The 15961-nt window shown below is 30.8% G+C and overlaps 1 protein-coding gene across 1 annotated transcript in view; it reads left to right on the top strand.

Moving 5' to 3' along the window:
- The window catches only part of LOC115883680 (organic cation transporter protein-like), a 59367-nt gene that overhangs the window by 13657 nt on the left and 29749 nt on the right, over window positions 1-15961 (top strand). Inside the window, exons 2-3 of the mRNA XM_030902066.1 lie at window positions 5537-5777; window positions 8003-8137. Of these exons, the coding sequence (XP_030757926.1) occupies window positions 5537-5777; window positions 8003-8137 (376 nt within the window). The remainder of the gene's footprint in view (window positions 1-5536; window positions 5778-8002; window positions 8138-15961) is intronic.

Below are 15961 nucleotides of genomic sequence, written 5' to 3'. Positions count from 1 at the left end.
TGAAATTGCAGTATAAATTTTAAGGCTTCATTTCTCCGAGGGTATCAAAGTTTTTAATACTAAATATTTACTGAAGTTTATTTATTGATCAGTTATTGTGTTGCAATAATAAAAACTTTACTACCTTATACAGAGTGTCTAAAAATTTATTTTAAATAATTACTAGCTTTAAACGGCAATAACTTGTTTAATTTAAATGGAACACCCTGTATATTTTATGAAAATCAGATGCACAATTTAATTGTCTATCAAATTGTATTATACCATTTTTTACTTATCTCTTCAAGTTTCCGTAGAAAATGCATTTTCTTGTAATTTAGAACTCATTTATCAATATACCCATGGAATACTGACATTTTAGATTATTCGTTTATTTCATTAAAAAATAAAAAAAAAACTGTTTAAATATTTGTTAAAGAGGACTTAGAGGAAGAGGACTCCAATTAATATGATTCCGGTATTCAAACTACATTAACTGACTGTTTGCGTTGATTAATAATAATTGCTCCAAATACTAAAAAACTGAATTATGTACGTGTATTAGACAGTGTGGTAAAAAGTAACACATTAAAAATGATATTTAAGTTTTTGACAAATGCTTATTTATAACAACAGAGACGTTCATTTTCATAACTTATATATTAATTGATTTCTGATTCAAATCCACATATATTTATACTAATTTATTAACGAACATAATTAAGTATGTAGTTAATTACTATTTGGGCGGATATACTGGTGGTATATTTAATTAATGGTATACTCTTTTATAAAGATTTAAATAGTTTTCTAATTTAAATCGTTTTACTAAAAACTATAATATTACTAGCCTGTACATTTGTTATTTTAAAAACAATCTAAAATGTCAATATTCCATAGGTATATTGATAAATGAGGTGTAAATTATAAGAAAATGCATTTTCTACGAAAACTTGGAGGAATAGGTAAGAAGTGGTATAATACAATTTGATAGACAATTAAATTGTGCATCTGATACTCATAAAATATACAGGGTGTCCTATTTAAAGTAAATAAGTTATTGCCGTTTGAAGCTTGTAATTATTTAAAATAAATTTTTAGACACTATGTATAAGGTAGTATAATTTTTATTATTGCAACATAATAACTGATCAATAAATAAACTTCAGTAAATATTTAGTATTTAAAACTTTGATATCCTCGGAAAAATGAAGCCTTAAAATGTATACTGCAATTTCGCAAAATTGAAAATATTTCAAAAACGGTAAGGTTTAAGTATAATAAACCTTAATCAAATTTACCTTTATTTTAATCGTAGAAACTAAAAATGCAATAATATACAGGGTGTTCCTTTTAAAAAAATACAACTTTGATATTTTTTATTTATTTGGAACACTCTGTATCTTGTAAAAATATATTTAAATTGTAGCTCTAATAGTCCTCCAACGAACCCAAAACTTACAATTTGTAAAAATCTAATCGTTTAGCTACAATACTCCGTGTCGTATATGGTGAACAACCCTGTATAATATAATTCTATAAGGATTCTTGCTACTTAACTGCTTATATATAGAAATTTAATTCTACGCTGTGTTTGTCATAATGTGGATCAACCTGCTCTCACTACCGCTTTCGGAGCCCTACTCCATCATCAGGTGAGCTTGGGCAGATCCACAAAATGACAACCACAGCGCAGAGATAGTTAATTCCGACTTGTCGAAAAGTGTCGGTTAGATATTAAGTCCCGAACGGGAGATAGCGGCCGGCGTGCAATGGTAGTACTTTCGTACCCCCGGGGCGCAACTATCGATAGTAAAAGGATGGTAAAAGGCTTTTTTTCAGGCAAGCCAAATTATAAAATAGAAAACAAATTTCTTAATATCTAACCGACACTTTTCGACAAGTCGGAATTAACTATCTCTGCGCTGTGGTTGTCATTTTGTGGATCTGCCCAAGCTCACCTGATGATGGAGTAGGGCTCCGAAACCGGTAGTGAGAGCAGGTTGATCCACATTATGACAAACACAGCGTAGAATTAAATTTCTATATATAAGCAGTTAAGTGGCAAGAATCCTTATATAATTTTATTACTACAAAATAATGTTAATAATGTTTTTAATAATAGAAATATAGTATATCTACTAGCATACCAAATTACTATTGATGTTTAGAGTTCTTCCAAATTCTTACAAACTCAAAAAAAAACGTAACCGTCGACATATGATTCTCCAGTATTATTATTCTCTGTAGAAGATATGGAATATTCAAGATTCATAATAATTTCAGTACTTAATGAAAACGTGGTACTTATATCCTTTTCTTTTAAATAATGTTTTAGAAGTCATTAACATTGCGCTATTAGAGTTAATGAACTGTAGTCTTAATCATTATAATTAATACCGCTTAACATTTTGAACCTGCAAATTTGATGATTTAAATTATGTGGAAATTATATTATATTGTATTGTTATAACGTGAGTATGTCAGGAATATGTGAGATTTTTATTTTCATTTGGGGAAATTTAAAAAGCTCTATCTCTTATTACTATTTACTCTCAGTACTCTTACCGTACCTACAAAATGAAGGTACCCAAGATATACAAACTATATGTAAACAAGAAGTAGCTAGGTTGTACTTATTTATTAAAAAAAATATTATTTCAATTAAATTATAAATATTACACCTCACTGTCACTCTTTTTTATGTTAATACATTTATTTATTTAACACTGTTTTCTGTTTTTATAAAGGCCCTGAAACTATGCCAATGATGTAGAGAATTCTTGAAAAAAAGAATTATATTAAGTCTGTGGTCAAATCAAAAGTCATTTTATATGTAAAATTATATGGGGAATATCATCGATGTTCATTTCCAAGTCAACTGGACGCCGTATTTTTTTCGATCAAATGGTATTTGTTGCAGTAAGTTCTGCAATAAGGAATAAAACTGTTGAAAAATAAATAGTGCTACTATTTTTTGCAAAAAAATATGACGCTAATAAATGTTTATATTGATTCCATTTAACTCTTTCTATCGAATAAAGTCAAAAAATACAAAGGGTGCTATTTAAAAATCAAAAGTTGTAGTCATTTCCGGTGAAACAGGAAGTGACCGAAAACAATTGAATACGCCAATCAATCCTAATTCATGTTATACTAGTTGAAGCCTGGCGCATCCGCCACGATATCAGAAAAAAAAAACTTTTTATTTTTTTTAATTAACTGAAAAACAAAAAATCCGGCGACGACAGTTTTTAGAAGAGCAAATTAGCTATCTTTTAGTAAAAAAAACAACTTTCTAGAGCAAGTCGTTACTTCAGTAGAGACGACACACAGATAAACATTAGCATTTTATATATGTAGATACTAACATACCACATCTCGTTTCTTTATCTGAAAAAATAACAAAGTTATAGGGGTGAGCCACTTTTGAGACGCACCCGGTATATTTGTGGTAGGTTTATTGTCGTAACTAGCCACTAACACTACAAAATCAAAACATTTGTTGATTTTTGATAAAAAATAAACCGAGGTTAATAGGTCAGTATATAATAATTATTAAAAGACCGACCACATAATATTATCATCTTTTTTCTTTTCTTGAAATCCTTGAAATATTAGAAATTACTAGATAGTATTAAGAAATTCTTATGACCTTTTAACTCATTACTAATTTTTTAAAGTCGATTTCTGTATATGGTTACCAGATGAAAACTTGTCCACTCCGGGCAAGCCTTTCTAAAAATCGGGACAAAATCCGGACGTCATAATTTGTTAGCGATTTAAGAGCAAAAATAGTGTATTGTTTTATTAGGAGTAAAAATGATACGTTTTGTGGTAAGGCTGTACGTTTGACATTACAGGTGAGACAAAAAAAGTCATTTTTACTCCGGAATAGAACATGCTATTTTTTTTCAAACCCCACAAATAATTTTTTAAACAATTTCAAACGTTCCAAATAATATAAAAAGAGTTAAAAATAATACCTTATAGTAATTATACAGGGTGGTCCAAACTGTATTCCGGAAACTTCGGCAGCATATTCTGCAGATAAAAATAAGTAAAAAAGTTCGTATAAATGTATGTCCTAAAATGTTTTTTTTCAAAGATACAGGGTGTAGAAGTTTCATTTTTATTTCGATTTTTTCTAAATAATTTCTGAAGTAACGTCAATATTTGGATGAAAATTGGTGTCTGGTAGTTTTTTGACATGCGAAATTTGATATTGGTGACAATATGACTCCTACTAGTAAAGGGCACCACCTATATGTGTTTTAACTGTTTTGAAGCGTAATAACTTTTTGTCCGTACCAGTATAAAACTACCGAGCTAAAAAATATACATCTCTGTGACTTTTTACGTAAAAAATATCTCTTTGTAAAAATCGCTAGGAGCAACCGTTCTTAAGATATTTAGCATGGAAATAGACAATACATGTCATTATTGACGAAAAATAAACACGTTGAGTAGATAGTTATTTCACTGAAATAACAAATTTAAGAAATTTTTTTTTTTTTTAAATTAATCATAAATTTTTCTGCAAAAAATTATGATGAAACAGTTTCTGTTGAACTTTTGGTATATAAACATTTCAAATTTTTGATTTCAGCCTAATAACTGTTTAGTCAACATGTTTAATTTGTGTCAATGTTGACACGTATTGATAATTTCAATTCCAAATATCTCGAAAACCATACTCGTAGCGATTTTTACCAAGGGACCTTTTTCACGTAAAAAACGTCGTAAATGTATATTTTGTTACTCAGTAGTTTTATTCAGGTACGGACGAAAAGTTATTACTATTCAAACCAGTTAAAAATTTTGTAGGTGGCGCCCTCTACTAGTAGGAGTCATAGTGACATCAAAATCAAATTTCTCATGTCAAAAAACTCCCAGACACCAATTTTCATGCAAATATTGACGTTACTTCAGAAATTATTTGGAAAAAATCGAAATAAAAATGAAATTTCTACACCCTGTATCTCCGAAACTAAGCATTTTGGGACATACATTTATACGAACTTTTTTACTTGTTTTTATCTGCAGAATATGCTGCCGAAGTTTCCGGAATATAATTCGGACCACCCTTACGATCGTTGAATTTTAAACTTTATGTCAGTTTAATAATATATTTTCAGATGTTTTGGTACTTTCGTGCTTAGGCGTAAAAATGCTTTACCTTTATGCTCAGACGTTAAAATGACTTTTTCATGTTGTCAATCATGTCGCAAAAATTAATACCTTTGTGTAATATATTATTTTGCATTATTGCGACATTTCTTAATGGAACATTAAAATCTGGACGCTTATGAAAGATCAGCCCGGACATTGTCAGTCACTTTTGAGCATTAGTGTCCATGGACTGAATTAGAACGAATGTTCCCTATTAATTTTAGTAGTTCCCATTTAACTATTATTTAATGTTATCACTTATTTAATATTATCACAATCTGATATACTAGTCTTAGTCTAAAATGGCTCACCTTATTTATGAACGTTTTTTTATCGTTGATTAATATTCTCGAAAAACGTATTAATTTAAATTATTTTTTTTTAGTGGACAACGGTACAACAGAGAACAAGGACCCAGATCACCAGCATGTGGATATCATACAAAAATCCATAGGCGTACTGGGCAAGTGGCACATCTGGATTTGCCTGGCCATATTCTTGGTAAAATTTGGAGTGGCGTGGCATCAGTTAAGCATCGTTTTTGTGGCACCTATTATGGAATTTACCTGCTCGAACACAAGCCTGGACAAATGTGATCCAGATTGTCCCAGCCACGTATTTGATAGGTATACGTAATATAATTATCACAAACATTGTAGATTGTAATCTATTGTCGATCTATTGTGTCCTCTTTTTTGAGTTATAACTCATCAGACAGTCTCAGGGCTTTGACAGAAGCCAGTATTTGAGAGACTTTGAGAAACGGTTTTAGAGAGGTTAGTTCTCCATTTTCGATATCAGTTGTACTAAAGTTTATTTGCATTGCACGAATGGTTGTCCTTTCGGCGCACTAAGTGAGATGTTCTGGTGTTTTCCCATTTTCCTCACAGAATCTGCATTCGCCTTTGTTTCTTAGCTTCAATTAGAGGTGTGTACATCGTGAACGAACTAGTTCCAATGTACTATTATTCCGACCCCGGAATGAGAGGAACTAGTTCCCGGTTTCTCAAAGGAACTAGTTCCTCAGGATCTATTCCGGGATCGAGACTGTGACCGATATATAAAAATATGCGACGGATCGGTTAGCGTGATCGTAGCCCGATGCTAGGCAGGAGTGGGGAGTGCTTATGTTATTGGATCCGGACCTAGAGGAACTAAGGGTACTTAGGGTACGTTTATGTTGGAGCTGCGATAAGCGATAAAAGCAGTGAATTAGCGCTGCTCTTATCGTTGCTCAACTGCCAAGCGTGTCTCGATTAATATAATAATATTCTTTGCTTCGCTAATATTGCTGTTCTTATCGTTTATCGCCGCTCCAACATAAACGCACCCTAAGTAAAAGACTAGTTTACGTAGGGATCGGCCAGCGCCATCGTAGCCCGATGCTATATAGGCAGGAGTGGAGAGTGCCAGCCGTATGTTACCTGTCCCGGACCGAAAGGACTGAGAGGAACTAGAAGAACTAATTAAAAGACTAGTTCACGGGAATCTATTCAATCGGCAGATCCGAGATATAATACAAGGCGACGACGATGGATACGGCCTTGTCTATTGTTACAGCTGGCGTAATTACCACCGAAAATTGTCGTGGATACTATTTTTGATTTTTAGTTTGTTGTTTGAATATTTTATGGGAATGTTTCAGTATAGGTCCCCCAAATGAAGTTGAATTTTTAGACAAAAACAACAGGCTTGAAGTCAGGAAAAATGCAATTTTTTGTATTATTTGCTGCAATTGATTTGTGATATAGTTTTTTAAACTCTTATTTGAGTTTCTTTTTTATTTTTTTTATCTGCAATAAAATTTACCTATATGTTTTTAACATACGTAATTACACGTCTCGTTATATTTCGTACATTAAAAAATTATACAGATCATACTGTGAATAATTCTGATTGACAACGAAACCATTAGCAAGCAAGGGGGATGTCAATGTTAGTAGGGAACTACTGTGAACTAAAGACCTAGTTCAAGGAGCTATTCCTCTGGAGGAACTAGAACTAAGGAACTTGTTCCTCCCAAGGAACTAGAATTCCCACCTCTAGCTTTAATCTACTGAGGGGTTTATTGAGAAGCCAGCGTCTTGTGTCCTGTTAAAAACCCCGTGATAATCGGAATATTGTTCTTACTTAAATCAAGGAAAATCTTTAATTTTTCTCGGTCGTAACTCCTGAGAAATTTCTTCGAGTGTCTTAGACCGTTGCAGGATTCCCATTCCAGGTTACGGATGGAGTCTTCCAAGTTCTTGAGTTCCGTTTTTAGGTTTCCATTTGGGAAGTAGACCGGTTCTGGTCCAGTTAGTGGAGTGTTTGCAGCTTTTCTAGCTAAATCATTTGCTTTCTCATTATCCTCTATCTCTTTGTGGGCTAATACTTAGAGTAGGAGGGCTTTCTTTTCTTTGCCTAATTTGATCTCTAAGCATTTGACAAACTGCGAATTGATTGATACTGAGTTGATCGCTTTTAAAGCTGTTTGACTAACAGATAAGGTGGATATTTCTTGTTTCCGATAGCTCCAATTTAAGATAAGTTGTACGCATCTTTCTATAGATTAGTACCTAGTAGTAGATTTCTGCCTGTAGAATGCATGTTTGCTGCTCAAGACCAAAGAGGTGTTTCTCAAAGTTGTACATTCTTGTCATCCACTGGGAGATTGGAATTTTTCTTTTGAGGGTGTTCCAAGCTCCTGAGCTGACAATTCTCCCAGTACTGTTTTCGTCAATAACCATTCTAAGCATTGCGACATCTGTCAATGACAAATATCACAGACTTAACATTTTTTAATTGTTTAGTTATTAGGTTAGGTATTAAGATATTTAAGTAATATTTCTACAAATTTATTACTTTGTAGGTCAGTTTTTTCCGAAACAATCATCTCAGAGTGGGACCTTGTATGTGGAAAGCAATTTTGGGCAGATTTTTCCCAAACAGTCACTATGCTGGGCATTCTTTTTGGAAATATGTTGTTTGGATTCTTATCTGACAAGTGAGTTTATTATATAATAAATTATATAATATATATTATAGTTAATGTTATTAATTAAATAAAAAAATATTTTATTTCAAAATTTATTAGCATAAAACATCATTCAGAACCTCCCAATTAGTGGAATAAATTAGTGGTTTCAATTAAACTTTATACTTTTTAGTTTACGATCATTCACAATATCTAAAAAACACAATTATTATAATTAATAGAATATCCTAGCAACAGCTTGCGGTAATCAGTTATATCCATAGAGAAAGCCTAATATTTACCTTATAAAACAATAAACTTTTAATTTATAACTACATTTAAAAACTACACGGGAAAAACCAGTTTTGTCCATTTTAACTGGAGCCGAGAAAAATGCAATTACGCATGGACTATTCGGGTTATTCCCTTGTACGGCAAAATAACTAAGCTGTAATATCTCTGGGACTAAGCGTATTATTGCTTTCCTTGATGGTTGGTTTGGAATAACGGTATTTGCCTATAGAGTTGTGTCGCTATCTTAATTTCTATGAAAATGTGACATATCTGTTTTTTCCCGTGTAGTCTTCATTTTCTCTTGACGGATCAAGGCCAAAATGACATTCCTCGCAAATTTTGAAGTATAATTAGTGGAAAAGTTAAATGTTTGGTAACTTTTTCTACTAATTTAAAATGTCTACCACTAATTTTGATGTTCTGAATGCTTACATTGAAATTAAAGAAACAAACTTCCATGCTAATTGAAACAACTAATTACGAGGTACTGAATGAAGCTTAAGAATTAGTATAAGAAATAAAAAAAAACTTTTGTTGTAGTAGGGTTTAAAAAAATATATTCGGTCTAATAAGAGGCGTCGAAGCCAAATGTTACCTCAAAAAATCCTCAAAACGCCCTCCTTATTTGTTTGTGAAGCAAGGAGTGTTTATGAATATTGGAGTTTTTTTCATTAGTAGAGATAATGTTCATTCATATATTAGTGATTCTCTAAGGTTACTTATGTCTCTTAGAACATAGACGATATAAATAAATTAATGTGGACACAAGATTTACTTTGTGATGCAGTTTTGAGGCCTTGTAATATTCCACACATACTATAGATTCTAGAATGCTTTCAAGGAACTTTATAAATTTATAACCAGCACTATATACATATGTATTTCAACTTTATAGCAATTATTTATAATGAAGAAAGTGTATCAAGAAAAATTGTACAAATAGAAGTGCCTGGTGTCGCAAATCTGTTTGTTCTAAGTTATCAGGCCATCTTAGAAAGTTTATTTCTTGATAAACCGATTTATAGAAAAAGACATAATACTCACGTTAATTTATAACAAATTATTTTGCTTTTATAAGTATTAAATATTATAAACAAAGATTTTATTATTTATTAATAATATAAAATTATAATTTTTGTAAATATTTGTCTCTATAATTTTAATATTTAGGTCGTTTGATTTGATAAAAGATGATTTCTCGTGTTTTGTCGTTTATCGATATATTGATTTTCAATAAAATTTGTAATTCCTAAAATTTTAACTAAACTTTTTAAAACATAAAAAGATCAAAATTTCGAAAAATAATCTGGAAACATTCTTTTTACTTTCGTAGGAATTGTCCTGGTTTTTGTTTGGTTTAACTAATTATATTGTTACCACAAAACATCCCCCTTTAGAACATTTTCTGTATTAGCAAAGAATATTATAGTTTTAAGATATTCTTTGGTATTAGCAACGACTGGAAGTAAAAGCTATATTGTGCGAACAAACACTAGAGGCTCTGCTAGTCATTAAAAAATTAGCAAATATTCATTTGTTTTTTAAATATGTCAATATTTTTATTTCGTTGTGTTGTGAATATTCGGTGTGTGATTTTGGGAATTTTTTCATTTGTTACTGGTGTATTTGTACTTATTTTACCAATTGTATTTTAATTACTAGCGTGTACCAGCGACTTCGTTCGCGTCGAATTAATCATTTGTAATGGTGATGATAAAGCAAAGCAAGAATTTCCATTATCATACAAACTGGATAAAATTTTCTCACATTTATGTCAGCATGAGAAAAAACAATATGGCGATATTATTATATAACTTGGTAATATTTGAGGGGTAGTTTCATCTCGTTGGAATTTGACTTTCGAAAAATCCGTTTGCCAAAAATAAGCTTTTTATGTCTAGCAGTTTAAGCAGAATCGTGGTTAAGAAATTACCCAACATTTTGGAACACCCTGTATGATTTTTTTAAAAATTTCAAAAAATGTAAAAAAAACAAATAAATGATGCTTATCCAAGCGTTTTCCCGAAAGACTAACCGTTTTTTAAATAACAAATATTGCAATATTTGAGGGGCGTTTTCACCCTCTTGGAATTTGAGATTCGAGAAACCCCTCCTTATTGAACCTCTACACCCCACAGTCAATCCGTTTGCCAAAAATCAGCTTTAAACGTCAAGCAGTTTAAGCAGAATCGTGATTCCTCAATGGTCATATCTTATGAAACACCCTGTATAAATTTATAAAAAATCTTTAAATATGTAAAATAACAAAATAAAATATACCTGTTTAAGAGTTTTTCCGGAAAACTCACCGGTTTTTAAATAAAAAATATTTTAATATTTGAGGGATAGTTTCACCCCCTTAGAATTCGAGTTTCGAAAAATCCCTTCTTATCGAACCTTTACACCCTAAAGTCAATCTGTTTTCCAAAAATCAGCTTTTTACGTCAAGCGCTTTAAGCAGGATCGTGATTAATCAATGACCAGATTTTTCGAAACACCCTGTATATATTTTTAAAAAATCTTAAAATATGTAAAAAAACAAAATAAAATATACGTGTTTAAGCGTTTTTTCGAAAACTTGACCGTTTTTTAAATAAAAAATATTGTAATATTTGAGGGGTGGTTTCACCCTCTTGGAACTGGAATTTCGAAAAATCCCTTCTTATCGAACCTCTACACCCTAGAATCAACCTGTATGCCAAAATTGCGCTTCTTACATTGAGTGGTTTGAGCAGGATCGTGATTAATCAGTATGTCAGTCACTTAAGGATTTTATATATTAGTCTAGATTCGTATTTAATTACAATGGCTTTTTTCGACCGAGAACGCAAATTTGCGAAGAACTGCAGCATTCCTAATTGCGACAACAAAAATGGCAGTTTTTTTCGTTTTCCAAATCCCCGGAAAGATTCGAATTGTTTTGAACGTTTTTTTTTTCAGTTTACAGGTATGTAAAATACATAATTTATAATAACATCAATAATTGTTTTGTTTTTATAAACCTTCGATCGGGTATTGATATAAACATTTTTTTTTGTGAAAAAATAGGTATAATTAAAATGAAATTATATGTTATATACAGGGTGGCGCACCTCATTCGGTTGATTATACGAAAACGAAAAGATGTAGAAACAAAATTTTTTATGGGTATATGTAGAGAGGCAATCTGCACAATTTAAAATTATTTTCAAATGTACAGGGTGTGTCAGAACTAAGATCCATACCAAAGTTATATTTTTTCTTATGGAACACCCAGTATTTTATTTCATTTTTGGATTCTTGGGCATAAAATGAGACATTTATTATAGGGGTTTAATATGTTTAAATACTTTGGTTTTTGAGATATTTAAAAATATTTAAATGTGCATGCTATATTAAAAATGTTTATCAATACCCTGTACATTACTTTTCAGATTTAATTCTTGTGCTGACTTTGAAGGCAGAGAAATAAACTTTACTAAAAATTATATTGCTTCCTTAAATGTTTACAGGGGTATCAAAAATTGCTGGTCTATTTTAAATATTTATTTTACATAAAAACTTCGTTATTTCAAATGCAACACTATGTATTTTTTGAAATAAATCGAAGCAGATTTAAATGCTCTTTCAAACTACATTAGGGTTTCCTATAACTACCTGGCTCAGATTTTTAAAAAAAAGCGATTTTTCAATAAAATGGCAATCAAAATGGTTGGTGTGTCGCCATGGCAATTTGCTAGTGACAGGTAGTAAGTAGTAGCTATTTTCAAAATCGGCATTAGTTTATGGACTTTATTTAAATTTATAACAGTTTACTTTTATTTAATTTACCTAAAATAGTTTAATAAGTAAGAAGTATTTATTATTTTATCAAGAAAAATGAAAAAGTAGTCTTTGAACTATATTACGATGACTTGTAGATATATTGGATTTTCTAAATTATAAATGAACCTATAGAAACTGTAAATAAGTAGTTAAATATTACATAGTTAAATGTTTCATTTATTTTTTTTTGTTTACATTTATTATGATTTATATCAAAAATATTCTTTACTCTTTATTTGATATGTTTGCATAGTGTAGGTATAGTCTTTTTCTATGATTAATATAGATGCATTTTTTTTCGTTTGGAGGATGAATATAAAGGAATAATGATGTGATTATGATAATTTTGAATTATCAGTGATTATTTATTTCATAGATTTAGTAAGAACAGATATCACATTAGACATTTTAACCCGATCAAACAATCGGAGGTTGAATACGTACTGTAAAAACCAACTGAGATAGAGAAGGCGACATTGCCACATCTCAAATTTGCGCCTATCTACTTAGTTTAATTAGCAGAAAAGGTGACTTTAAAACCTTTACCGGATATCAATAAATCTCAATTTCTTAATTAAATTAATAGTTTATTTTTAAAGAAGCATGCGTAATAATATGTTATTAACCAGAGGATATATGCGTTACTATTAAAGGACATGTTTACTGTGTAATGTGCTGAAACGTCTAGAACTATTGGCAACGTCGCTGCTAGTCTTCCAGAATGAAATGAGCCGACCGTCCCACCACCCCTCGCGACGGCCCTTGATCCGTTATAGCGTACTACGTTTAGCTTACGGTGGGTTTGAAGTCGGAATCAAGTCCGAAGTGAACTTTTCAGTGTTTTTCAGTAGTTTTTGCTTTTGTTTAACGTACTTTTGAATCTGCGAATTTTCAATATGGTACGACAGTGTCAAATGTGTGGAAAAATAAGGTCAAATTACCCGAATTTGTCTTTTCACTGGTAGGTATTGTTTCCGCCGCGCCGTAATCGCCGTACATAGGCGTCCCACAAGGGAGCCTCTCACAATTAAAATAATTTCTAATTATATTTGTTGAATTTTGAGCTATTAAAACAAGAACGTAGTAGCTGGTAATTGAATTATAATTCGTCTCAATTACTACTTAACTGTTGTAGATCATAACAAATTTGAATATAAACGTTGGATTTGAAACTTTATAATAAGCCAGAAAGTGACATTTTTTTTCTCTTAAAATTGCTTCATATTTTGGTCATTATATACGATATTCTAAAGGAATTTTGTTCATCAAATAAACAAAGGTGTTTACCCGCCCTTTTTTACATTTTATTGCATTATTATATCTGCCCCTTCGGCCTCGTTTAAACAATTTTTTACCACCGTACAAATACCTCTTCCTAGAGTTATTTGTACGGTGTGTTTACCTTTTTTTAAAATGGGACGAACTGTAAATAATTCTTAGGCTACTAGTTTTATACATACCCATATACAGAGTGACCCAGGCCTCCAAAAAAGCTTTTTACCTATTACGTTTTTGGTTTGTAATTTTCATTTCAATTTTTTATATAAGATGGGGGCCATTGTAACGCACATTTTCAAAATATTTTTGTCAACATACAGGGTGATTCAAACCGCAATACATATGCTTAATACAGTTCATGAAGATTGGGACATTTAACTAAAATTTGATTGTCTGATGAAGCTACCTTTAAAAGTAATGGTTTGTAAATAAACGTAATATTCATTATTATGCGACAGAAATCCCATACTGTAGCACACAGATTTGATACTTTTAATGATAAATTGCCTTCTAACAACAAATGCCTTCTATTGAGAGACTAAAAGGTAATTGCCTCGTATCAGAGCCATCATAATACAAGAAGAAGACCGAAAAGAGTCATATCTTGTCTTTATATTTTCAAAAACACAATTTTCTCATTAAATATTGATTTTAGGTATAGGAAGTTATTAATAATACAAGATTAAACAACTATTACATAGTACTTTACAGGAAGCTATCGATTGCGAACTAACTAAATCGTTACTAATTGCTAATTTTAAAAAGTTCTTTTAAGATCAAAAGGTAAAACTAAAGCCTAAATTATCATTTGAGATTAAACGGAAGTTCTAAATAATGTTGCCTATTCTAAACAAGAAAAATTTATTTATAAGTTTTATAACATCTCTAATTAAATTTGGACGAAAATAACATTTCTGTTTGCTGTAGATAATTTTCTCAGGAAAATACGTAAATAAAAATGACTTTTAAGTAAAAAAAAGTCAAAAGGACAAGTTATTCCAAAAAGGACTGTCCTTTTCAAAAAAGGACAGGTGGCAACCCTAGGTATTTCTGGAATGGAAATTTAATGGCAAATCTACAACTTTAGTTTGAAAATATGTTCCGGCCACCTATGTTTACAAAAATGTCTAAAATGTGCTTTACCATTGCCTCCATATTCTGAAAAAAAAATTGAAAGAAAAGTCACCAGCCACAAACCTAATATAGAACTGTTTCGGAAGCCTGAGTCACCCTATAAATATTCAAAAGTAACTGAAAGTTTATATAGAATCAACTGAAAGTTTAAATTAAAAATCGACGTTGGAGCGATTTTCGAAAACTACCTACTAACGTTTCAACATAAGTATATGTGGGATATTAATTATATTATTATATTAGACTTTATAACAAAACGCATCTGACGAAAAAGTGTGAATGTAGTATATTAATATGGAGTAAACATTTTACTAATTACTTTACTTTTCCTTTACTAATTAAATTCGTTCCAAAAAACGATACGCCACTGGCCATTAGAACAATCCAAATGCGCCTAGTTGCCGGGGTCGGAAATTTTACACTTCTCTGTCTCTTCTGTCCTTGTTTGACACATTGGAATGTTTGATACACTACCAACGAGTATTTATGAATGAGATGTTCGGTCTATATTTATAATGTCTTTGATTTATTTTCTCACATATTAATTTTCATTTCCTGTTGATTTAGTTAATAACAATAAAAATATTTATTTGAATTAGGTACTTTAAAACAGTAATGTTATTCCTTTTTATATCGGTGCCATGAATATATAGCAATTTGGAATAATCATCATTGACAGATAATGAATTTAAATTATGATATAGGTACCTCAATATTTAATTTTACTTCAATTAAAGGGTTATTCTTAGGATAAACTTCAATGTCCTGCTAAATTTTTAAGAGATATTTTAACGAAAAATTGAAAATCATAGCAAGTGATTGTGATGATTATAGTATAGTGATGATTGAATAAAAACAGTGTCAGAGTAGGCATAGAAAAAAATATTTCACTTCAAGTTTTACTATGTGTTATGTCTCTTTCTAAATAAAGTCTGTGATAGCAGATCGCGATATAAAGTCCTTGTTAAACGGACAAAAATAATTACAATAAAAAACATATAATTTTCAAATAAGAATAAAGTATTTTATTCTCATTTACACATATGTACAGGGTGGGTCAAATTCGACGCTTTTAAATGGAAACACCCTTTTTTATAGGAGATAGACAAAAACTAATATCGGTGTCTGGAGCTCAATTTTTGTCAAAAACATGATGGTGAAAACCGCATATCGATATCTCTTACCGTTTCGGAGTTACGGGGTGTTTTTCAAAAATATGCATTTTTAACAAATCACTGAAACTTTTTTGCTATGGAAAATTTTGTATTTTTATGAAAACATTTCCAAAGCACCTTTTTACGTAGAATTTAATGGTTTAAGTATATTTTTTTTTAAATTAATAAT

This window comes from Sitophilus oryzae, unplaced genomic scaffold, assembly GCF_002938485.1.
Source record: "Sitophilus oryzae breed Bouriz unplaced genomic scaffold, Soryzae_2.0 scaffold_1974_pilon_pilon, whole genome shotgun sequence".
NCBI classification, from domain to species: Eukaryota; Metazoa; Arthropoda; class Insecta; order Coleoptera; family Curculionidae; genus Sitophilus; species Sitophilus oryzae.
This window is presented reverse-complemented; position numbering and strand designations above follow the sequence as displayed.